Genomic DNA, 19,092 nt, shown 5'->3' with positions numbered 1-19,092 from the left:
GTGCTATTATGTTTTCACATGAGTAACATCCTTTCATATTGACTGAATATCATGGCTTGAAAATCCCTATGATATAAAAAAAACAATGTACATACTCTCCTCTGGAAAAAGTACCAAAATAAATGAATCTACTAGATTGCATTACAGATTGCACAATAGCAATGTAAAGGTAATTTCCGATTGAGCTGACAGGAAGGGGTTTACCATGAATGCAGTCTCCGCTAACGCGGGAACATTGTCTTTAAATTTCAATCACACTGTATAGTTGAACTTCCGTGATAGGGATTGAATAGAGCCGTTGTCTTTTACGCTAATAAGAAACAAGATCTATCACTTGTATACGTTGTTCTACTGTACGCAATTCTCATAAGTCAGTCTTGTTCCATGACACCTTGACTTGTCATAAAACTGAACCACCAAGCCCTGAACTTTTGACCCCACAGCAATGGGGCACCTGGTTACGGTTTGTGTGGGCCAATGGGAGGTTAGGTGTAGAACAGTCATATTTTAGCATCCAGCATCTCCAGGAAGAGTTTGTGCATGGGCACGCGGCCCTCCAGGTGGAGCCGGCAGAAGGTGTCCACGGCGCGGTTGGCAGTCTGCCGGAGCAGGGGAAGGGTCATGAGCAGCTTGCCTGCCCGGTGGAGCTCCGCTGGATGCTGGGAGCTCTCATACTCCTGCAGGGCCTCATGGAGTCCGTCCTGGAACTGCTGCACTGCTTCTGCACTCTCCAGGTTCTCTGCATCTGTGCGGGGAGAGACAAGGTCAAGGGAGGCCTGTGGGTGTTTGGGTGTGGGTGGAATCGGGTGTTAAACCTCCCCTTGTTTCGGCACGACAGCGTGTCAGATTCCATTGTCCACCTCATTTGTTTCTCCATTGAGGGCTAATGGACGGGCCAACGTTAAGTTGCATGCAGCCGACCTTCATTTTTCCTGAAAGGACTGTAAATGTAAAAACAAGGGCTCCCTCCTCTGATCCTTCTAGCCACCTCAGGCGGTGTGACTGCCCCGGAGTGTCCGGCTAACGCAGCCAGACTCGCCTAATGGATTTCTGAATTCCTGTGATAATTTGCAGGGTGCTGGGAGGCAGATGGATTTATTGATCAGGGCTGAGGGCAGAAGCTGCCTTCTCACTGCTAGGATATTGATCAGTTTCCACTTGCTGTGGTCTGGGGACAACAGCGGGAGCCGGGAGGGAGGGGGTGGGGGGGGGGGTGGTAAGAGAAGTGAGTGTTGGAGAACAGATTTGGCAGAGGTCTAGACCTCGCCTCTCTGTCATGGTGGTCTGAAGAGTGACAGTTTGTACAGAGGTGATTGAATAATGATTCATCAACTAAAATGCGTAGATTTTTTTGTTTTGCACACAAGTATGTAGTATAACATGGGTGCTACCGTTCACAGAATGACCCCTTTATTTATGACTCCAATAACAAACAAAATACAACATGTTAGTCATTATATCAAATTATTAATGGTAGTTTAAAATTGTAATTTAAGTGGAGGGCTGATACTGACTCAGGTAATGCTTTGAGAATGTAATTACTAAAATACGAGACGTGTGAGGAACGTTTGCCAATATGGGGGCTCTAGCCACGCATTCATTCCCTGACAGCTAATAGCTTTTCAAGTCATTGACCATCATTTAACAGCCTTGCCTTGCTAGGGGACCTGACCCTGGAGAAAAAGTGTGTTCAAGGACACACCCTGAGGTAAAGGCACTGTGGATCACACTTAGGGGCTCTATTCAATTTGTATCGCTGAAGCGTTACAGATTGCACGATAAAATGTAAAGGTCATTTTTGATTGAGCCGACATATGCAGCGTTTACGTGAATACAGTCTGCTAATGCGGGAACATTGCCTTTACATTTCAATCATGCTGTAACGCTGAACTTCCACGATACGGATTGAATAGAGCCCTAACTCTCTCCACAGTCCTGAAGGAGTGGCTGTATGTAGGGCTGCCTGAGAACGGTGCAGTAGATTTTGTGCCAAGTCAGTGTATCGTAAAGCTGAATTTAACACAATTAATTATTGTAAGCAGTAGCCAGGCAGGTTAGATAGTAGTACATATTTTTGGTAGTTCTGCAATTCTTATAATGCTTTCTAATAGGGTTTGTACAAAGGTACAGCTAGGTCTCTTGAGTTTGCTTTGTCACAGCTGACATCACCGAACTACTGATAACAGATATCCAGTGCATGCCATGTATTTAGTACCTGAGTTGGCGAGGGCCATAGCCTTGAGAGTGACCACCTCCTCTTGGCTCAGGTTCATCTGCTGGTACTTGGTGGTCAGCTGTCTCAGGGCAGTGTAGAGGTCATAGAGGCCGGCCGCTTTGCACTGGGCCTGGTCCAGACGCAGGTTCCCAGCAAACACTAGCTCCTCCCCATAGCCCAGAGACTGAGACACCACTGACAGCACCAGCGTCTCCATCCAACCACTCTGCAGCAGGGCCATCTGGTCCACCAATGAAAGGGCAGAGAAGCCTGGAAGGGCAAGTATGGAAACGTAATACTCCATAAGTTCTCACAATATAAAAATAAAACTGTGTCCATTTGTACCAGTGTAAAATGGCATGGCATAGTATTTTTATTTAACCTTTATTTAAGCATGGAGTCATGCTTATTTAACATGACATACAAGAGCAACAGAAGTGGGTACCTGGGATATGCTTTGCCCAGCCAATCATGACCAGGAGTTCCCTGTTTAGGAGGTCACACAGCGTCAGCAGAGCTTTAAGGTTGTCATCATTGGTTGAGTTGTCAGGCATGGCACACAGGGGGGCTGGCTCTGTCAAGAGGAGCTGGGAGATCACTTTGTTTCCTGAAAGAGGTCAAACAGATATATTAGTAATATACTCTAGTGTACTCCCAGTTTGTAACTGACAAGGCTCTTATTGGAGTGTGTGAGTGCTGCATGACAGAGGGTACTCACCGTTGGACTTGAAGGGGTGTGTGTATGGGGCCTTCATATATAGAGATAGGCCAGAGTCCCCCCTTCTCTTGTATTTCTGACGTCCTCCTCTGACTCGGTCCATGCGAACACCTGTAGTGACACAAACATGATAATCAGTGATCATCATGTTTCCTCATTGACTGATCCTCAATCCCCAAGTCAATAACAGATTACGGGAGGTGTACAGTACTACATAGAGCCATGGCTACATGGAACTCTATTCCACATCAGGTAACTGATGCAAGCAGTAAAATCAGATTTAAAAAACAGATAAAAATACACCTTATGGAACAGCGGGGACTGTGAAGAGACACACACACAGGCACAGACACACGCTTACACATACACATGATAAGACACGCTCTCTACACATGTACACATGGATTTTGTGTTGTAGATATGTGGTAGTAGAGTAGTAGCACTTAATGTGTTGTGAAAAGTGTTATGAAATGTAATGTCATGTAATATTTTAAATTGTATATAACTGCCTTAATGTTGCTGGACCCCAGGAAGAGTAGCTGCTGCCAAGGGGATCCTTAATAAATACAACTCTAAGTCAGGCTGTATGTGTTCTGTGGGCCTGTACGCTTAAGCATTTCAGTTTATTGAGCCCAGTGATTCCATTGAGATGAGTTGGTCATCAAGTCTCACCTTCCTTCATCATGCCGGCACGCAGGCACTTCTGGAAGCGGCACGCTTGGCAAGACTTCCTACGACGCTTGGTGATCTCACAATCATTCATCACAGGGCAGCTGTACTCAATGTTACCTGGAAACACAGAAAGTACAGCTCTGTTTACACCCCGCCCTCTATACTTGTGGTTACCAGTCAGCAAAGCCAATGTCTCAATAATGTAATCCAAATGGTGATACAGTATCTTTCTCACAGTGCATTTTTTATGCTTATCTTTTCAGTCAGCCTAAAGGTCAAATTGGCATGTTGTAAATCAAAGTGTATGTTTAGGGGGTGTGCCACCATGGCTAACCCTTGCCATCTGGTGGTTTACTGAGTTTCACTGTCTGTGGCACCATGACATAAGTCAATTGCCTCTGTGTTCGCTGGCACCCTGAGCTTTCACACAGCAATCAATAGAAGCCCAGACAAAATACAGATATTGATTGGCTTTTCCACACTGAGCCTAACTCCCACCACAAGTGTTACAAAGTTTGTACTCACACAAGACAAAAAGCAATTTAATAGAGTATTGACTAATTTCTCCCACCCATCTATACCCAGACAAGCGGGTCTGGATCTGGGGGTGATCTAGGGGCCAAGGGCCCGTCGATCAATGAGCTTGCCCCTCCCCTGTCCCCTGGACCCTGGACAAGAGGCTCTGAGATTAGGGCATCCAAATCACAGCTCCGAACTTTTAACAGGAGATTGGCACCTCTTCAGAGTGCCATTCACAAGAAATGTAAATGTGTTGTGTGGTGTTACAGGCGCAATAACACATTTAGCTGCATTTTCATACTTTGAGATGGGCACTGTTGCTAAAAGAATGCATTATGAAAAGTCACTTTTGATAAATGAGAATAAAATAAGTAGATATAGTTATTTTCATTCAACTTCAAGCATACTTGAAATTAGGCACATATTAAAATATTGTTGAAAATCAGTCCTTAATGCATCAGGCGTCACTGGATCAATATCATACGTCAGTTATTTTAATTACTAGGCTATAGCCCTCACGGCCAATCAGTGTAATTTTGTAAATGCCGGATCTCTATTGCAAGACGCATGATTCACCAAAGTTTCGTCAAAATCGCCTCAAAGGAACGTACGAACGTACGAAGACAGATCCACAGATTTCATCGTGGGGGACAATAAATAATTTCTGGGGCCATCAACCAATATGAAGCACATTGAGTCTTCACACGAAAATCAATCCCATAGCTGAGTCTGCGGCTGACAAAGCTATTGGAAATATGTGTATGCTGCAATCAGCCTCATTTGCTCTTCCCCCTCTAATATATTATTGATTATTTTATTAATTAAGATCTAGCCCAGAACTTTGTCATGTCCTAAATGTATCACGCGTGCACGCTCGCACACAGTGCAGGCAACACACACCATCACAGACGGCTTGATTTGATGTTATATCAGGTGTTTGCAAAAACGTATACACTTTTGTTTACCTTGAATTGTTCTCTTGAAGAAAGCCTTGCATGCCTCACACGACGCTACTCCGTAGTGATATCCTGATGCAAAATCGCCACAAACTAGGCACAGCCTTTTAGGTCCAGAGCCCAGCGACGATAGGTAGTCACATTTGAGGATGGAGTCAACGTGCGCCGAGAGCGCCAAACTGCTCTCCGAGCAAAACTGAGATGCGCCGCTAGAGTCCGGTGCTGCGCCGACAACGCTGCCGCTGCTGCTCGAACTCGGGGATTCCGGGTCCATCGAGTGACCCTGTGAGAATAAACTGTATCCACTGCTATCCGATCTGGGACTGAATGGTGTGGTGCTGTCCACGGCGAAGGTAGGGCTGGGGGGATCCGTCTTGATACATGTATAATCTGGTGAAGGAGCGTCGTCGGTGTTTGAGGAGTCCAACAGGCTGAAGGCACAATTGAAATGATCATGACAAAAATATAGTCTAAATCATGCCTAATTATTTATCCTAAGAGCTGCTACAATAACAGTGTGGCATGCAGACCACAATATAGTCTGCCTAATGGGAGGACCACCTAAAGGGCCACCACCTCTATTCATGTTCCCCATGGAGGAAATCAACTTTTGCACTTATTCTACAGACAATTAATAATAACTTTAAAATAGAAAATGAATTAAGGCTTATCTAATGCTTTAATTAAAATAAACACAAATGAACTGCACACAATTGATGCCAATCAGATGCATGACCAATACAACATATCTATGATCACATTAAATTGTTCATTACTTTTATACCAAATATGAATGGCAAGAAAACCCATAAATCTGAAGAATTCTTACTGGTTGTGCTGGCTGAGGAAGTGGATGTTTTCACTCAGGCAAAAATCCTTTAGATCCATATCAAGGAAGAAAGTCTCAAGGAGATTCAATGAGAAATATAGTTGTCAAGGCAGTAATAGTATTCTAGTATTCTGGTTTGGAAGCTAAATGTAGAGAAATAGTGACAGAGTGAGGACACTGAGACAAGGGCCACAGTTATAGCTGCAGGTTTATTTAGCTGAAGCCTTGTGTCATTAGAAAGGGGCGGGGCCTGGATGTCTAATCCTGACAAGTACTAAACCTTTGTTGATGGTTTCATTCTCTTCTCACTTCTATTGTGTTGGGCATACAACATACATATTTACATATTACACACAAGGTATCATTTATACATAGTCAAAGTATGAACAAGATTTGTTAAAAGAGGATTTTCACTGTTCCCTCTTCGTGACAACGTGTTATCAAAGTGAAGTGATAACATGAAATGTTATTGCTTATGATGGAACACCATGCACTATGTCCGTTGGTTTTGCTCAGTTGTCATTAAATGCATTTTACTATTCTTTTTTCCCTTACTCATCTGTTTTCCAGACGCCACCCTTATCTCTGTCATTGTGGGACCAGGATTTCCTTCTTATACTGTTTGGTGTAAACAGAGAAAGCACTCAGACCAGACTCTTTGCATCCAGGTATTTGTTGTTCCTCACAACAAAGTCTCACTTTTAAAAGCTATGAATTGCATATTGGTGACAATAGTATTCTAGTTCCTGAACCAGAACGCTTCCCTATTATTGAAGTATGTTAATTAAGATTTTCCAGTCTCACATAGCCTCACATAGGCCTTTCTCTTAGAAGTGGGTTTGCATGGTTAATCTGTGAAAGTCAGGTAAAGTGAGCTAGAGTGAAAGTGAGAGGCAGGCAGGGGGAATTAGAACAGACCAGAAAACCAAGGGATAGAATTAGACTAGAGAAAGGGAGGGGAGAGAGGGAGTGGAAAGAGAGAGGGGACTCTTACCTGGAACTGGTCAGTAGGTCAGGTACAGGGCTTACAGCTGGTGAGAGGGGAGGGGGTGATGAGGTAGGAGGGTTAGGGTGGCTGGAGGGTGAGTATGAGGAGCCATCCGATGCCAGTGTGTTGGCAAGGGTGCTGAAGCAGCACTTTTGGACAACCCTGATGTGTGAAAACCCTGTGAGGAGCTAGAACATCCAAATCCAGTCATCAGACACCTAAGCCCCGTTTATACCTGGTGTTAACATGGGTCCTTTATTCTGATCTTGTCTGCATTCTGATTGTGCGCACATTTCCAGAAATGTGTCTACGCATGGTATTCAAATGTGTCTGTTATCTGTCTACTGTGTCTGCATTGTGACCACATTTCCTGGTCCCTTCTTTTATGCAATTTTTTTCACAGCTATTCTTTCAAAATAATATGTATTAATTTATTGTAAGACACATATTGATGTAATCATTCAACGGTGCCACCTGTCAATGATTTTAGAGGGTGGAAGAATTATGATTTAAATGATTTCTCTGTCCAGATCTGTCTACACTTGTAAGACATCCAGACACAATGTGTATCTGACTACCTCCGGAGGTGGTTAGGATGATCTGATCACAATCAGATCACAATGAGTCTTTTGATTGTCTACACCTGTCCAAAAATGTGGGCCCAATCAGAATGTGGAAAAGATCAGGACAAAGGACACAAGTTTGAACCAGGCGTTGCTCTAGATACCTGCTTCACCTGCATTACTGGTATTAGCTAGATCCCAATAAGTGAGCTATTGCTGTCATCATCACTTTGAATTGTGTACACTGTTCCAAAATAGATTATCAAAAAAGAAAAAGATTGGATTATATAGAAAAAGATTAATACATCTTTTTGGGATATTATGTATACCAATACATTATGATGAAAAAAAAATTTCTTCTAAATTGTGGATATTCCAAACAAATACGGTTTTGGCCAGTTCCCTGAAACGTTTACACATGGTATTCCACCATCTCAAAAATATTTGTGAAGAAAGGTTCCAACAGTGGACCACTGATTCCTTTTCTCTTTTGGCACACATTCCCTGCACTTGTCATCCCCCAGCTGTTAAATGTATTACAGCACAGCAGCACACTGACCCTGTTCTGACCACGGTAGGCCCCCAGTACAGGGAGATAGGATTATTGTCTAGTCTGACACTACCTGACACTTCTCTCATTCCTCCTCAGCCGTAATCCAACAACGGCTCCATCAGCACCCAACCCCCCCCCCCCCCCCATGCTCTGTCACAGTGCAGGTCAATGGTACAGACAGGACTGAACTCTCTCTCTCTCTGTGATGGAGCTACTACTAGCCCGTCTGGTCCATTGTCATGATTCCATATCATTACATTGTAGTAATACTAATGCAGTTATTTAGGTACTCTTACTGCATTCATTGTCATTTAATAGAGGCTCCATGGTCACTACATGTTTTAAGGCTGAGTGATATACACTGAGTGTACAAAACATTAAGAACACCTGCTATTTTCATGACATAGACTGATCAGGTGAATCCAGTTGATCGCTATGATCCCTTATTGATGTCACTTGTTAAATCCACTTAAATCAGTGTAGATTAAGGGGAGGAGACAGGTTAAAGAAGGATTTGAGACATGGATTGTGTATGTGTGTCATTCCGAGGGTAAATGGGCAAGAAAACAAACTTAAGTGCCTTCAACGGGGTATGGTAGTAGGTGCCAGGCGCACCGGTTTGTATCAAGAACTGCAACACTGCTGGGTTTTTCCCGCAACTGTGGGCATTGGAGTCAACTTGGGCCAGCATCCCTGTGGAACGCTTTCGACACCTTGTAGCGTCTATGCCCCGACAAATCAATATTAGGAAGGTGTTCCTAATGTTTGGTATACTCAGTGTAATTGTAGACCCACCCAAGTGGGCTATATTTCTAATAAACAAAGGATAAACAATAACAAAGGAACAGCAAATGTGGTTGTTGCTGGTTATTGGTGAACACAGTAATAATGAGGCATTACAATTACTCTGAAGCTGCCACTTACAGTATCTGCCAGCAAGTGGTAAGTGTTAACTCAGGTCTTCCAGTCATGTGGCCCAGATTCAGGATAGGTGATAAGGAAAGAGAACAGACAGAAAAAGCCCAACAGAAAAAGCTGATATTCTGCTAACCCTTGCAATCCGCAAGAGATAATTAAGTACGAAGTGAACCTCCTTAATCAGCTTTGTAGTGTGTGGTGGAGAAGGACTGGCCTATAAAAGAGATTAGACATGGGATCCTTATAAACACTAATGGGAATTAGGGTTAGAGTAGCAGGTAAATGGATTAGAGGCCACAGACCATGAATGAGAAAGGTGGAAACTGCTGTTATGACAAGATAGGGACAGTGATAATGATACTACTCAAAATTTGCCTGGCTACCCAAACTCCTTGCTCCAGCCAAACGCTACACCATGCCCACAGACGTTAGTTCTTCTCTTCAGTGAGTCTGGATCTAAGTACCTCTGTGAGCCTTCACTCAATGGGAACACATTCAGGGCTGTCTGATTGGTCCAGAAACCAATAGGTTGAGCCAAAGCTAGAACACACATGGGTAATGCGGCGGTTTGAAAATGTGTCATTGGCTTTGATACTCTGATTGGTTAGAGACGATCCAATCGCTGATGGCTTTGTTTTGTACAACGCCCTTTGTGCACCTCGTCACCACAAAGTATGTAGCGAACGACAGAGCAGCGGAATAATTTAGTTTGAGTCATCAGACTAAATCAAAATACTGTGTTATACCAAACCACTGGTTTACTCCCAATGCCTACTGAACCAGCTTCCAATATGTTACTACTTTATAACAACTACCATGTAAAGTAAAAGTGTATACAATAAATGTGATTCTTCACAAAGAATGAGATCCAAAAGCCACTTGGCATGGAAAGTGTGCAAATATATTTTCAAATTGTTTTCATTACATTTTACATTTTAGTCATTTAGCAGACGCTCTTATCCAGAGCGATTTACAGTTAGTGAATACATATTTTTTTATACTGGCCCCCTGTGGGAATCGAACCCACAACCCTGGCGTTGCAAACGCCATGCTCTATCAACTGAGCTACATCCCTGCCGGCCATTCCCTCCCCTACCCTGGACGACGCTGGGCCAATTGTGCGCCGCCCATGAGTCTCCCGGTCGCGGCCGGCTGCGACAGAGCCTGGATTCGAACCAGGATCTAGTGGCACAGTTAGCACTGCGATGCAGTGCCTTAGACCACTGCGCCACTCAGGAGCAAAAATCATAGCAAAAATCATACAAAAATCACTGACAAAACAATTAACAAATACCAGAAACAAATAAAAAAAGTGTACAAAGTTTTGTGTAAAAAGTACACAACGGCTACGTCGTCCACAAATACAGTGCATAGTATTATACCTCTTTAGGTGCTGAAAGGAGGAAATGCTTTCAGGTTTCTTTCAGCTTGTAAACTACATCAGGAAGTAGGAACATTTACAGAGAAGGTTCTACTCACTGAAACAGATATAATTTGGTAAAAATAATAATTTCTCAATTGTAAATATGTACTTGGTATTTTATCACTGATTGTGTATTGATCACACAAACAACATTTCAAATTGTGAATACAAAGTCAACTATCTTATATCAGTTTTAAAATACATTAATTCTCATCTAAAAAAAATCCAAATTGGCTACAAAAGTCTAAAGAAATAAATGTACAGACACGTCAGTGATGTGTAGCTTCCTCTTCTGCATATACATTTCTATAAAATAATACAAGTTATTATTACATAAAGAGTAACTTAACTTTGAACAGCATAAATTAATACAAGAAGCAATCATAAACAAACATCAGTTGGGTTGTAAAATCAACAAATGGAGAGAATACAAGTCACGTTTTTTGTACATTCCAGCTAAAGAGAGCGTTCGTTAACAAAACATCCACAGACAGAGATATTGTCTTAGACAAAGGCTCTGCTCATCTCTAGCAGTAGCCTGTAATCTTTGTCTTAGAGACTACACTGGCCCCATTCAATAGTTCCTGCCTACCTCAGGTCTAGGCACAGAACGTGGTGTGTTGATCATGATTGAGCTCAAAGTGACCAATCTCAATGGGCCGGATCCTACCTTTAGATACGTGTTCATATAGTTAGGATTTTGCACAATGTACGTTAACCTCTTTTTCACAACTATGCATTTCAACATCATCAATGGAAAGGTTGGCTAAAGGTCATATTTATTTACCTGCTATAAAATAGCAGTCTCAAGTGTATGAGTGTAGTTGAGCTCATGTGTATATATATAATGAGTTGTGTGTGCAGTATAGGACTCAAACCGTATTAATATCAGAGTTCTATGGACTCAAATCTCTCTCAGACACGATATGTCAGTACGTTGACGTTTTCTGCAGAGAACAACCCTCTCAGCTTTTCTCTCAGGTCAGAAAATGGACAGGTGCTTTAGTGAGCCCTTGACAGAGCCTGTAGAGGCCAGAGGGGGGCGCTGGTGATACACAACACTTCCCCAGTAGCAGATAGGACTGTTGAGTGGGGAAGACAATGTTCAAAGTAGTAGCTGTGCTATGCTGCCACACAGTGGTTGGGCCGACGGGACATGACGTAGCCTCGGTGACACACACAGCGATAGGAGCCGTCTGTGTTGATGCATAGGCCGTTCACACACACGTTGTCAGGAGCCTCACATTCATTGATGTCTGGGCATAGAAGCAGAACAAAGAAACAAGTGAAAACACATACATGTGAATCAGTGAACGTCCAAATGTATATATGTTCCGGTAGATGTGTAAAACGTTAAATCTATACATTTCCCCAGAAAGTTCTAGATTCTCCATTGCACTGGTAAATCTAAAGATTTTACTGTAACATAAATGTAAATCTGAGAATAAGAGAATGGCTCTTGCTCTTTCTATGTCGAAGGACTAGTGAAAGGCGGGGAGTTTTCCGTATAGACAATTGCGATTAGTTGAAGGCGGGGAGTTTTCCGTATAGACAATTGCGATTAGTTGAAGGGTTTGTCTTGTGGATTGTGTGAGGAGGGATACCTAGCTATGCAGGCCATGGAGGTCATGTCCAGCTCGTAGCCCTCGTAGCAGTCACATGTATCCCTCTGCCACCCGGATACACCTGCCGTTCTCACAGCTATGCAGTATCCCACAGTCCTCTGTGCTCAGGCCTGCATATGGCTCATATCATCCTGGAGCAGGGAGAGGAGAAGATGGTCAGAACTATGAACAGATAGCTAATCAAACACACATTCTTCAAAGGTCCTAGGTTAAGTCTACATCTTAAAATGGGTGTGTTCGTGAATTCAATCTGGAGTACCAGAGCGCGCTCCGAGTGCGCTCTGGGCATTCGTAAATTCAGAGCATTGTCAGATTGTCTGTACGTAAATTCTGAGCGTTTCGCTCTCGGAGTGTTCAGAGTGCACACTGGACGCTTTGGCCTAGGAGTAGGGTTGATCCGAGCGTTCTGACCACACAACGGCAGTCAAGCACCCAAGCTAACTGGCTAACGTTGGCTAGCTTGCTAGCTACTTCCAGACAAATGAGAGAACACCTCACTCTGACCATTTTACTCGCCCTAGCAGAGCTGGTTAGGCTGTTTTCATGTTATCAAGAGTGTTGGTGACTGTAACTGTGCTGCTGGCAGCAATTTAATTACGCTTTTTTCCCCAACTGTTGTTGAGCGTTCGTAAATTCATCAGTTACTCTGCGCTCTGACAGATTCAGACAAGAATGCTCTGAAATCGGAGTAGATAGCCAGAGCAAATGTACGAACGCACCCAATGAATGTGAAATATTTTGGGAAATGCAGCAGCATTGACAAAATGGCAATAATGTAGTAAATCCAGTAATGTCCAGTAAGCGAGGGCTTACTCTCATAGACTCTCAGTGGGCCTCCACCACCACCACCTCCACCACCTGGCCCCAGTCTGTAAGGGAACAGAGGGAAAGGGGGTCCCACGCGCCTGGGTTCTAGCTCCTCCTCCTTCTCCTCCTCCTCCTCCTCCTCCTCACTGTAGGGATCACTGTCCGGGAGGGGGGCCAGACTCAGAGGGAGGCTCTTTGGGCCGCGCCCCAAAGGCAAGCTCAGAACGAGGGTCTGGGAGGGTCCGGAACAGGTGAGAGAGAGCTCACAGCTTGAGCTAATAAGTGAAATTTGAGTAGTGTGGACTCATAAGGTGAGAGTGATTGGGACTCCCGTCTCCCAGTGTGTGTAGTCTTACCCACGGTGAGGCCAGTGGAATTGACACAGCTGCGCTGAGTGTCGTCCAACACAAGAGGGGGATCGCAGGTACAGAAGTATGAGCCTAATGTGTTGACGCAGATTCCCCCTGGACAGCTGTCCTCCCCTGCCTCACACTCATCAACATCTACCAGAGAGAGGAGAGAGAGAGAGAGAAAGCTTTTAGCAACCTACCCATTATGTACATCCATTTAGTTCAATCACAATTATAAAGTCTGGGTCAAAACAGCCCAACATCACTGATAAAGATATGCCACTAACCGATGCACTCCAGAAACACATTGTCGTAGTAGTAGCCAATGGTGCAGGAGCAGGAGTAGCCAGGGATGTTGTTGATACACACACCGCTCTTACACACCTCAGGGTGTAACAGCTTACACTCATCCACATCTGTGAGAAGAGAAGAAGGCCTGGATTATAGGTACAGTATAAGCATTAAGTATGACTACAAATTATGTGTAAAAAAAAAGGTCAAATAGGAATGCTTATATTCGTCCTGTTTCACACATGTACAAGTGTGTGGTCTGAAATGGAAATGTGTTTTTTGCCCTCAGAGAGTGGGGTCACGGCGCTCTAACCAACGCTCTAACCCCTTGGCTAAATCAAATCAAATGTTATTTGCCACATGCGCCGAATGAGTGAAATGCTTACTTACAAGCCCTTAACCAACAATGCCTTTAAAAAAAAAAAGTAAAATAAAAAAGTGTAGCAGTAAAGTAAAATAACAGTAGGGAGGCTACATACAGGGGGGTACCGGTACAGAGTCAATGTACGGGGGCACCGGCTAGTCGAGGTAATTGAGGTAATATGTACATGTGGATAGAGTTAAAGTGACTATACATAAATAATAAACAGAGTAGCAGCTGCGTGAAAGAGGGGGATGGGGAAGGGTGGGGGGGCAGTGAAAATAGTGAATGTTGACCTGCTTAAAAGTCTTACTCACATCGGCTACGGAGAGTGTGATCACATAGTCATCCAGAACAGCTGATTCTGATGAAGCCAGTGACTGACGAGGTGTACTCCTCAATGATATCTGAAGTATCCCGGGATTTTTTTTTTTTTTTGTCATTTAGCAGACGCTCTTATCCAGAGCGACTTACAGCTAGTGAATGCATACATTTTCATACTGGCCCCCCGTGGGAATCGAACCCACAACCCTGGCGTTGCAAGCGCCATGCTTTACCAACTGAGCTACACGGGACTATATTCCAGTCTGTGCTAGCAAAACAGTCCTGTAGCTTAGCATCTGCGTCATCTGACCACTTTTTTATTAACCGAGTCACTGGTGCTTCCTGCTTTAGTTATTGCTTATAAGCAGGAATCAGGAGGATAGAGTTATGGTCAGATTTGCCAAATGGAGGGCGAGGGAGAGCTTTGTATGCGTCTCTGTGTGTGGAGTAAAGGTGGTCTAGAGTTTTTTTTCCTCTGGTTGCACATTTAACATGCTGGTAGAAATTAGGTTTTCCTAGGTTTGAGCGTTTTCCCGTTTACTTATGGCCTTATACAGCTCATTGAGTGCAATCTTAGTTCCAGCATCGGTTTGTTGTGGTAGATAGACAGCTACGAAAAATATAGATGAAAACTCTCTTGGTAAATAGCGTGGTCTACAGCTTATCATGAGATACTCTACCTGCCATGTATGTAAGTAAAACAGTTGTTCCCTTTGTAGATAAATGCTCCTGGCCCAGTCACGTATCCTTGTCCGCTGGGGCACAAAGCCTGGTGCTTGGCTGAACAGCACCCACAGTAAACAACAACACGACCAGTGGCGGCTCCTGAAAAAATTCTCAGGGGGGGCAATTTTTCTGATGATTTAGGTGACCTACACACATTTTAAAAAAGATATGTCCAGCAACAACATGAAGACAGGGGCAGCATATAAGTCAATACCAGAAGCATTTATTGACTGATCTCAAAAGTGTTGGCTTACCAGGGTTGGTGGAGCCCTCAGTTTCATCTTTGCCTCGCAAAACTAACTCAAACACTCCGCAAAACTTCACACACTGGATTAGCCGGCTGAGGATGTGGCGGTTCTTGCTAATGTCGTAGTAAATATATTTGTTATAGTGAATATGGAATATGATATGTTGAGTAAAATGTTGTGCTAAGATCTATTTAGGTCAGGAGCTGGTTATAAGTTCTGTTCCTATCCAATAACAATGGACAAAAGGGTCCTATCTTGTCAGCCTTGTCAGCAGGTGGCCAAGGACAACACCCACGCCATAGGCCTCTCAGTTCTTCCAACTCACGAGTTCTTGCTCTGAGGACACACACACACACACACACAAACACACACACACACACATCATCACTGTTAAACACACACACACACACACACACACACATCATCACTGTTAAACACACACACACACACACACACACAAAAATCCCCTCTCTTAGGCTGAACATTTGAAGACAGAGAACCCGACTCAGAGCCAATGCAACAGTGACAGTAGCCTGGAGGGGACCTCGCCCAACTCATCAGGACCAATCAGAAGATCAGAACTACTAGATTCAACCTACTTCATTTATTGCATAAAATGTCTGCACACAATGTTTCGGGGCTCTCTTCAGATAATAATAATAATAATATGCCATTTAGCAGACGCTTTTATCCAAAGCGACTTACAGTCATGCGTGCATACATTTTTGTGTATGGGTGGTCCCGGGGATTGAACCCACTACCTTGGCGTTACAAGCGCCATGCTCTACCAGCTGAGCTACAGAAAGTGGAAACTCATGGATGCGCATCGCAATTGTAAAATGTCAACACAATTGGAGACACCACGTCATTTTTGGAGACATGTTATTGACAGTAAACTATTGTAGATGCGACTGCTAACTAAATAAAACATTTTAGCTGGCTAGCTAATCATCTTAGCTAAATGTGGGGCAAACAATTCAGTTATTTACCGTTAATTTGAGGGATTGGGGTGAAAGAAATCGAGTTACATAGTGATACTTTATGATATACTGTATTGACAATATCGCAATATTTTAGCGCTAGTTGGCTGTACCTGCACCAAAACACCATTATTGTTCCTTCATAGCTTGTTCTCAATCTTTTCACATTGGGAGCCAATTTGTTTTCAGCACTTTTATTTCCATGACTGATCAAAACTCGTTCTCATGGCTTTCTGATCCCTCTGCAACAGACATATGGTGCGCAATAAAATCACAGTATCGAATCGCAATACGTATAGAATCATGAGACTCGCAATGCTGATGCATATATCTTATCGTGAGGTTCCTGGCAATTCCCAGCCCAAGTTCATTTGCCACAACAAATCTCTTCGCTAGCAAACGCGATGTCTTCTCCAAAACGGCAATGTGTCTCCAGCAATGTTTACTTTTTTGACGTTCTATGGCATCTCCACTTTCCAAGCATATATGACCACATGTAATATTTTGGTAAGTGATGCAAATAGTGAACTATGTAGGGCCAGGATGTAAAATATATGTAGCTGCAGCAATTTCTCTTATCTGATATGGTAAGTAATGGGGCTTAATTTATAGCTCCCTAAGAGTTTGACGAACGGGTCCGTGCACGCGATTCCAGATATCTTTACCTCTGAATAAACTGCCTTTATTATACCATATCCACCCTGTCCAAAGTCTCTACTTGGTCTCAGTTCTCCAGTAAACTTGTGATTATCAACACTAACCTCATCGTTGTGGCGGCGGACAGCTAGCCTGTATCCCTCATCAAGTTGAGTGGCAATGTTATTTTTCCGTTCGTACCAATTTTTGGAAAATCCTCGGGTGTAGGACTTTCCGCCTTTAGTAGAAACCTGTTGAATTATTAAATTTGGTCTGGGAGGTCCTAATTGTTTCGTTGCCAATTTATCTTCATTTGTTCGCCGACAAAAAGGAACTTCTTTCAAAGACACAATCCGCTCTTTTCTCAGTTACGTTCATGGTTACGTTACGTTACGTATGACGAAAGCGCGTAAGTGCAAGCCCTCAGACACCCATAGAGATTGTATTGAAGGCTCTGAAATTTGAAAAAAATAGATTTTACATTAGAGGCTATGAGAGACTTCTGGGCGATTTTCAACCTGACTGAAATCGCCCCAAAAGGGGGGGGAGCCATTTGAAGCACGACTTTAGCCTGATTCGACATTTAGTGGCAGTGTGGCACTGTGGCAGATCAGACGTATAGATTACAACACTGATAACTACTGTTGCCGTGATATAATTGATTAGAAAAAAAATCCCTTCCTTTTCCCGTTTGGCAGTGCGTCGCCCATATCGCCCTATTGAACAGGCCGCCCCTGCTACACGACATATCAGAGATGAACACTTCACTACATCAGGGATAGCTTTTTCTGAGTGGGTTGATAGGTGGATGTGACTCCAGGATTCTACCATAGACATAGATATTAACTTTGGTCTTATACATAGTCATACCATAGACATACAGTACCAGTCCAAAGTTTGGACACACCTGCTCATTCAAGGGTCTTTATTATTACTATTTTCTTGAAATGTTCCATACTGACTGACCTTCATGTCTTAAAGTAATGATGGACTGTCTTTCTCTTTGCTTATTTGAGCTGTTCTTGCCATAATAATAAAAAATAATAATATATATACCTTTATTTAACTAGGCAAGTCAGTTAAGAACAAATTCTTATTTACAATGGCGGCCTACACCGGCCAAACCCGGACGATGCTGGGCCAATTGTGCGCCGCCCTATGGGACTCCCAATCACGGCCGGTTGTGATACAGCCTGGAATCAAACCAGGGGGTCTGTAGTGATGCCTCAAGCACTGAGATGCAGTGTCTTAGACCGCTGCGCCACTCGGGAGTCCATCTGATGCTCCAGATACTCAACTAGTCTCAAGAAGGCCAGTTTTATTGGTTCTTTAATCAGCACAACAGTTTTCAGCTGTGCTAACATAATTGCAAAAGGGTTTTCTAATGATCAATTAGCCTTTTAAAATGATCAACTTGGATTAGCAAACACAACGTGCCATTGGAACACAGGACTGATGGTTGCTGATAATGGGCCTCTGTACGCCTATGTAGATATTCCATTAAAATCAGCCGTTTCCAGCTACAATAGCCATTTATAACATTAACAATGTCAACACTGTATTTCTGATCAATTTGATGTTATTTTAAAGGACAAAAAAATTGCTTTTCTTTCGAAAACAAGGACATTTCTATGTGACCCCAAACCTTTGAACGGTAGTGTACGTAAATACATTCGGTGGAGTCATTGCTCGTACCTGTGCAGGTCTTGCCTTGTAGTTTGTAACCTGTGTGGCAAACACACCTGTAGCTCCCAGGAGTGTTCTCACAACGACTGTTGGTGCAAAGGCTGCAGTGGCGACAAACCGTTAGTGCCCTCTATCAAACAACCTGTGGAAAATTCTACTGAAACTACCTATAACATTGGTCATTACCTCAACATTTTCAGAAGAAAGGTTATTATTTGGTTTTGTGTATGACTGCTTCAGGACAAGGGGTGTTACCTGAGCATTTTTCATTGAGCAGCCCAAACCCTGGCGGGCAAGACACACACTTGTATGATCCTGGAGAGCTGACACAGGCCTGACCAGGACACTTCAAGGGGTCCTAGTGGAGCAATGGGGCATTGAAACGTAAAGCCTTTGGCATCTTCATGATTAATCTTCACATGTAGGTCTATATTCAATAGTTAAGTTCCAGGGAACATCCATTGATGTGCCTGCTTGGTTCAGCCTAAAATCCTCTCAGAATAGCCAGTGTATCAGTTTTGTATTGATAGGGTTTGTATTCAATGTTTACAGATAAACAACAATTCACAATTTTGGCAACCACTGTCCTGGCCCTTACAACCAATACTATTTGAGTAAGGGGGTTGATGATGAACTCTTTTGGTTGAAGCCAAATGGTGGAAAGAAACAACCTGATGAAGAGCTATAGTTTAAAAGGAGTGCAT

The 19,092-nt window shown here is 43.3% G+C and overlaps 1 protein-coding gene across 1 annotated transcript; it reads right to left on the bottom strand.

The window, feature by feature from the left end:
- Window positions 1–500: 500 nt before the first annotated feature.
- On the bottom strand, window positions 501–5,968 carry esrrd (estrogen-related receptor delta; the record flags this gene model as incomplete). The annotated part of the gene is made up of 7 exons (XM_084142354.1): window positions 501–745; window positions 2,216–2,485; window positions 2,661–2,822; window positions 2,934–3,044; window positions 3,606–3,722; window positions 5,090–5,511; window positions 5,910–5,968. The coding sequence occupies 7 exons, from the start codon at window positions 5,966–5,968 to the stop codon at window positions 501–503; spliced, it is 1,386 nt and encodes a 461-aa protein (XP_083998480.1).
- Between the last annotated feature and the right edge of the window lie 13,124 nt (window positions 5,969–19,092).

This window comes from Coregonus lavaretus (assembly GCF_964263955.1).
Source record: "Coregonus lavaretus genome assembly, chromosome: 26".
NCBI classification, from domain to species: Eukaryota; Metazoa; Chordata; class Actinopteri; order Salmoniformes; family Salmonidae; genus Coregonus; species Coregonus lavaretus.
The sequence above is the reverse complement of the archived record's forward strand: the minus strand, read 5'-3'. Positions and strand labels throughout refer to the sequence as shown.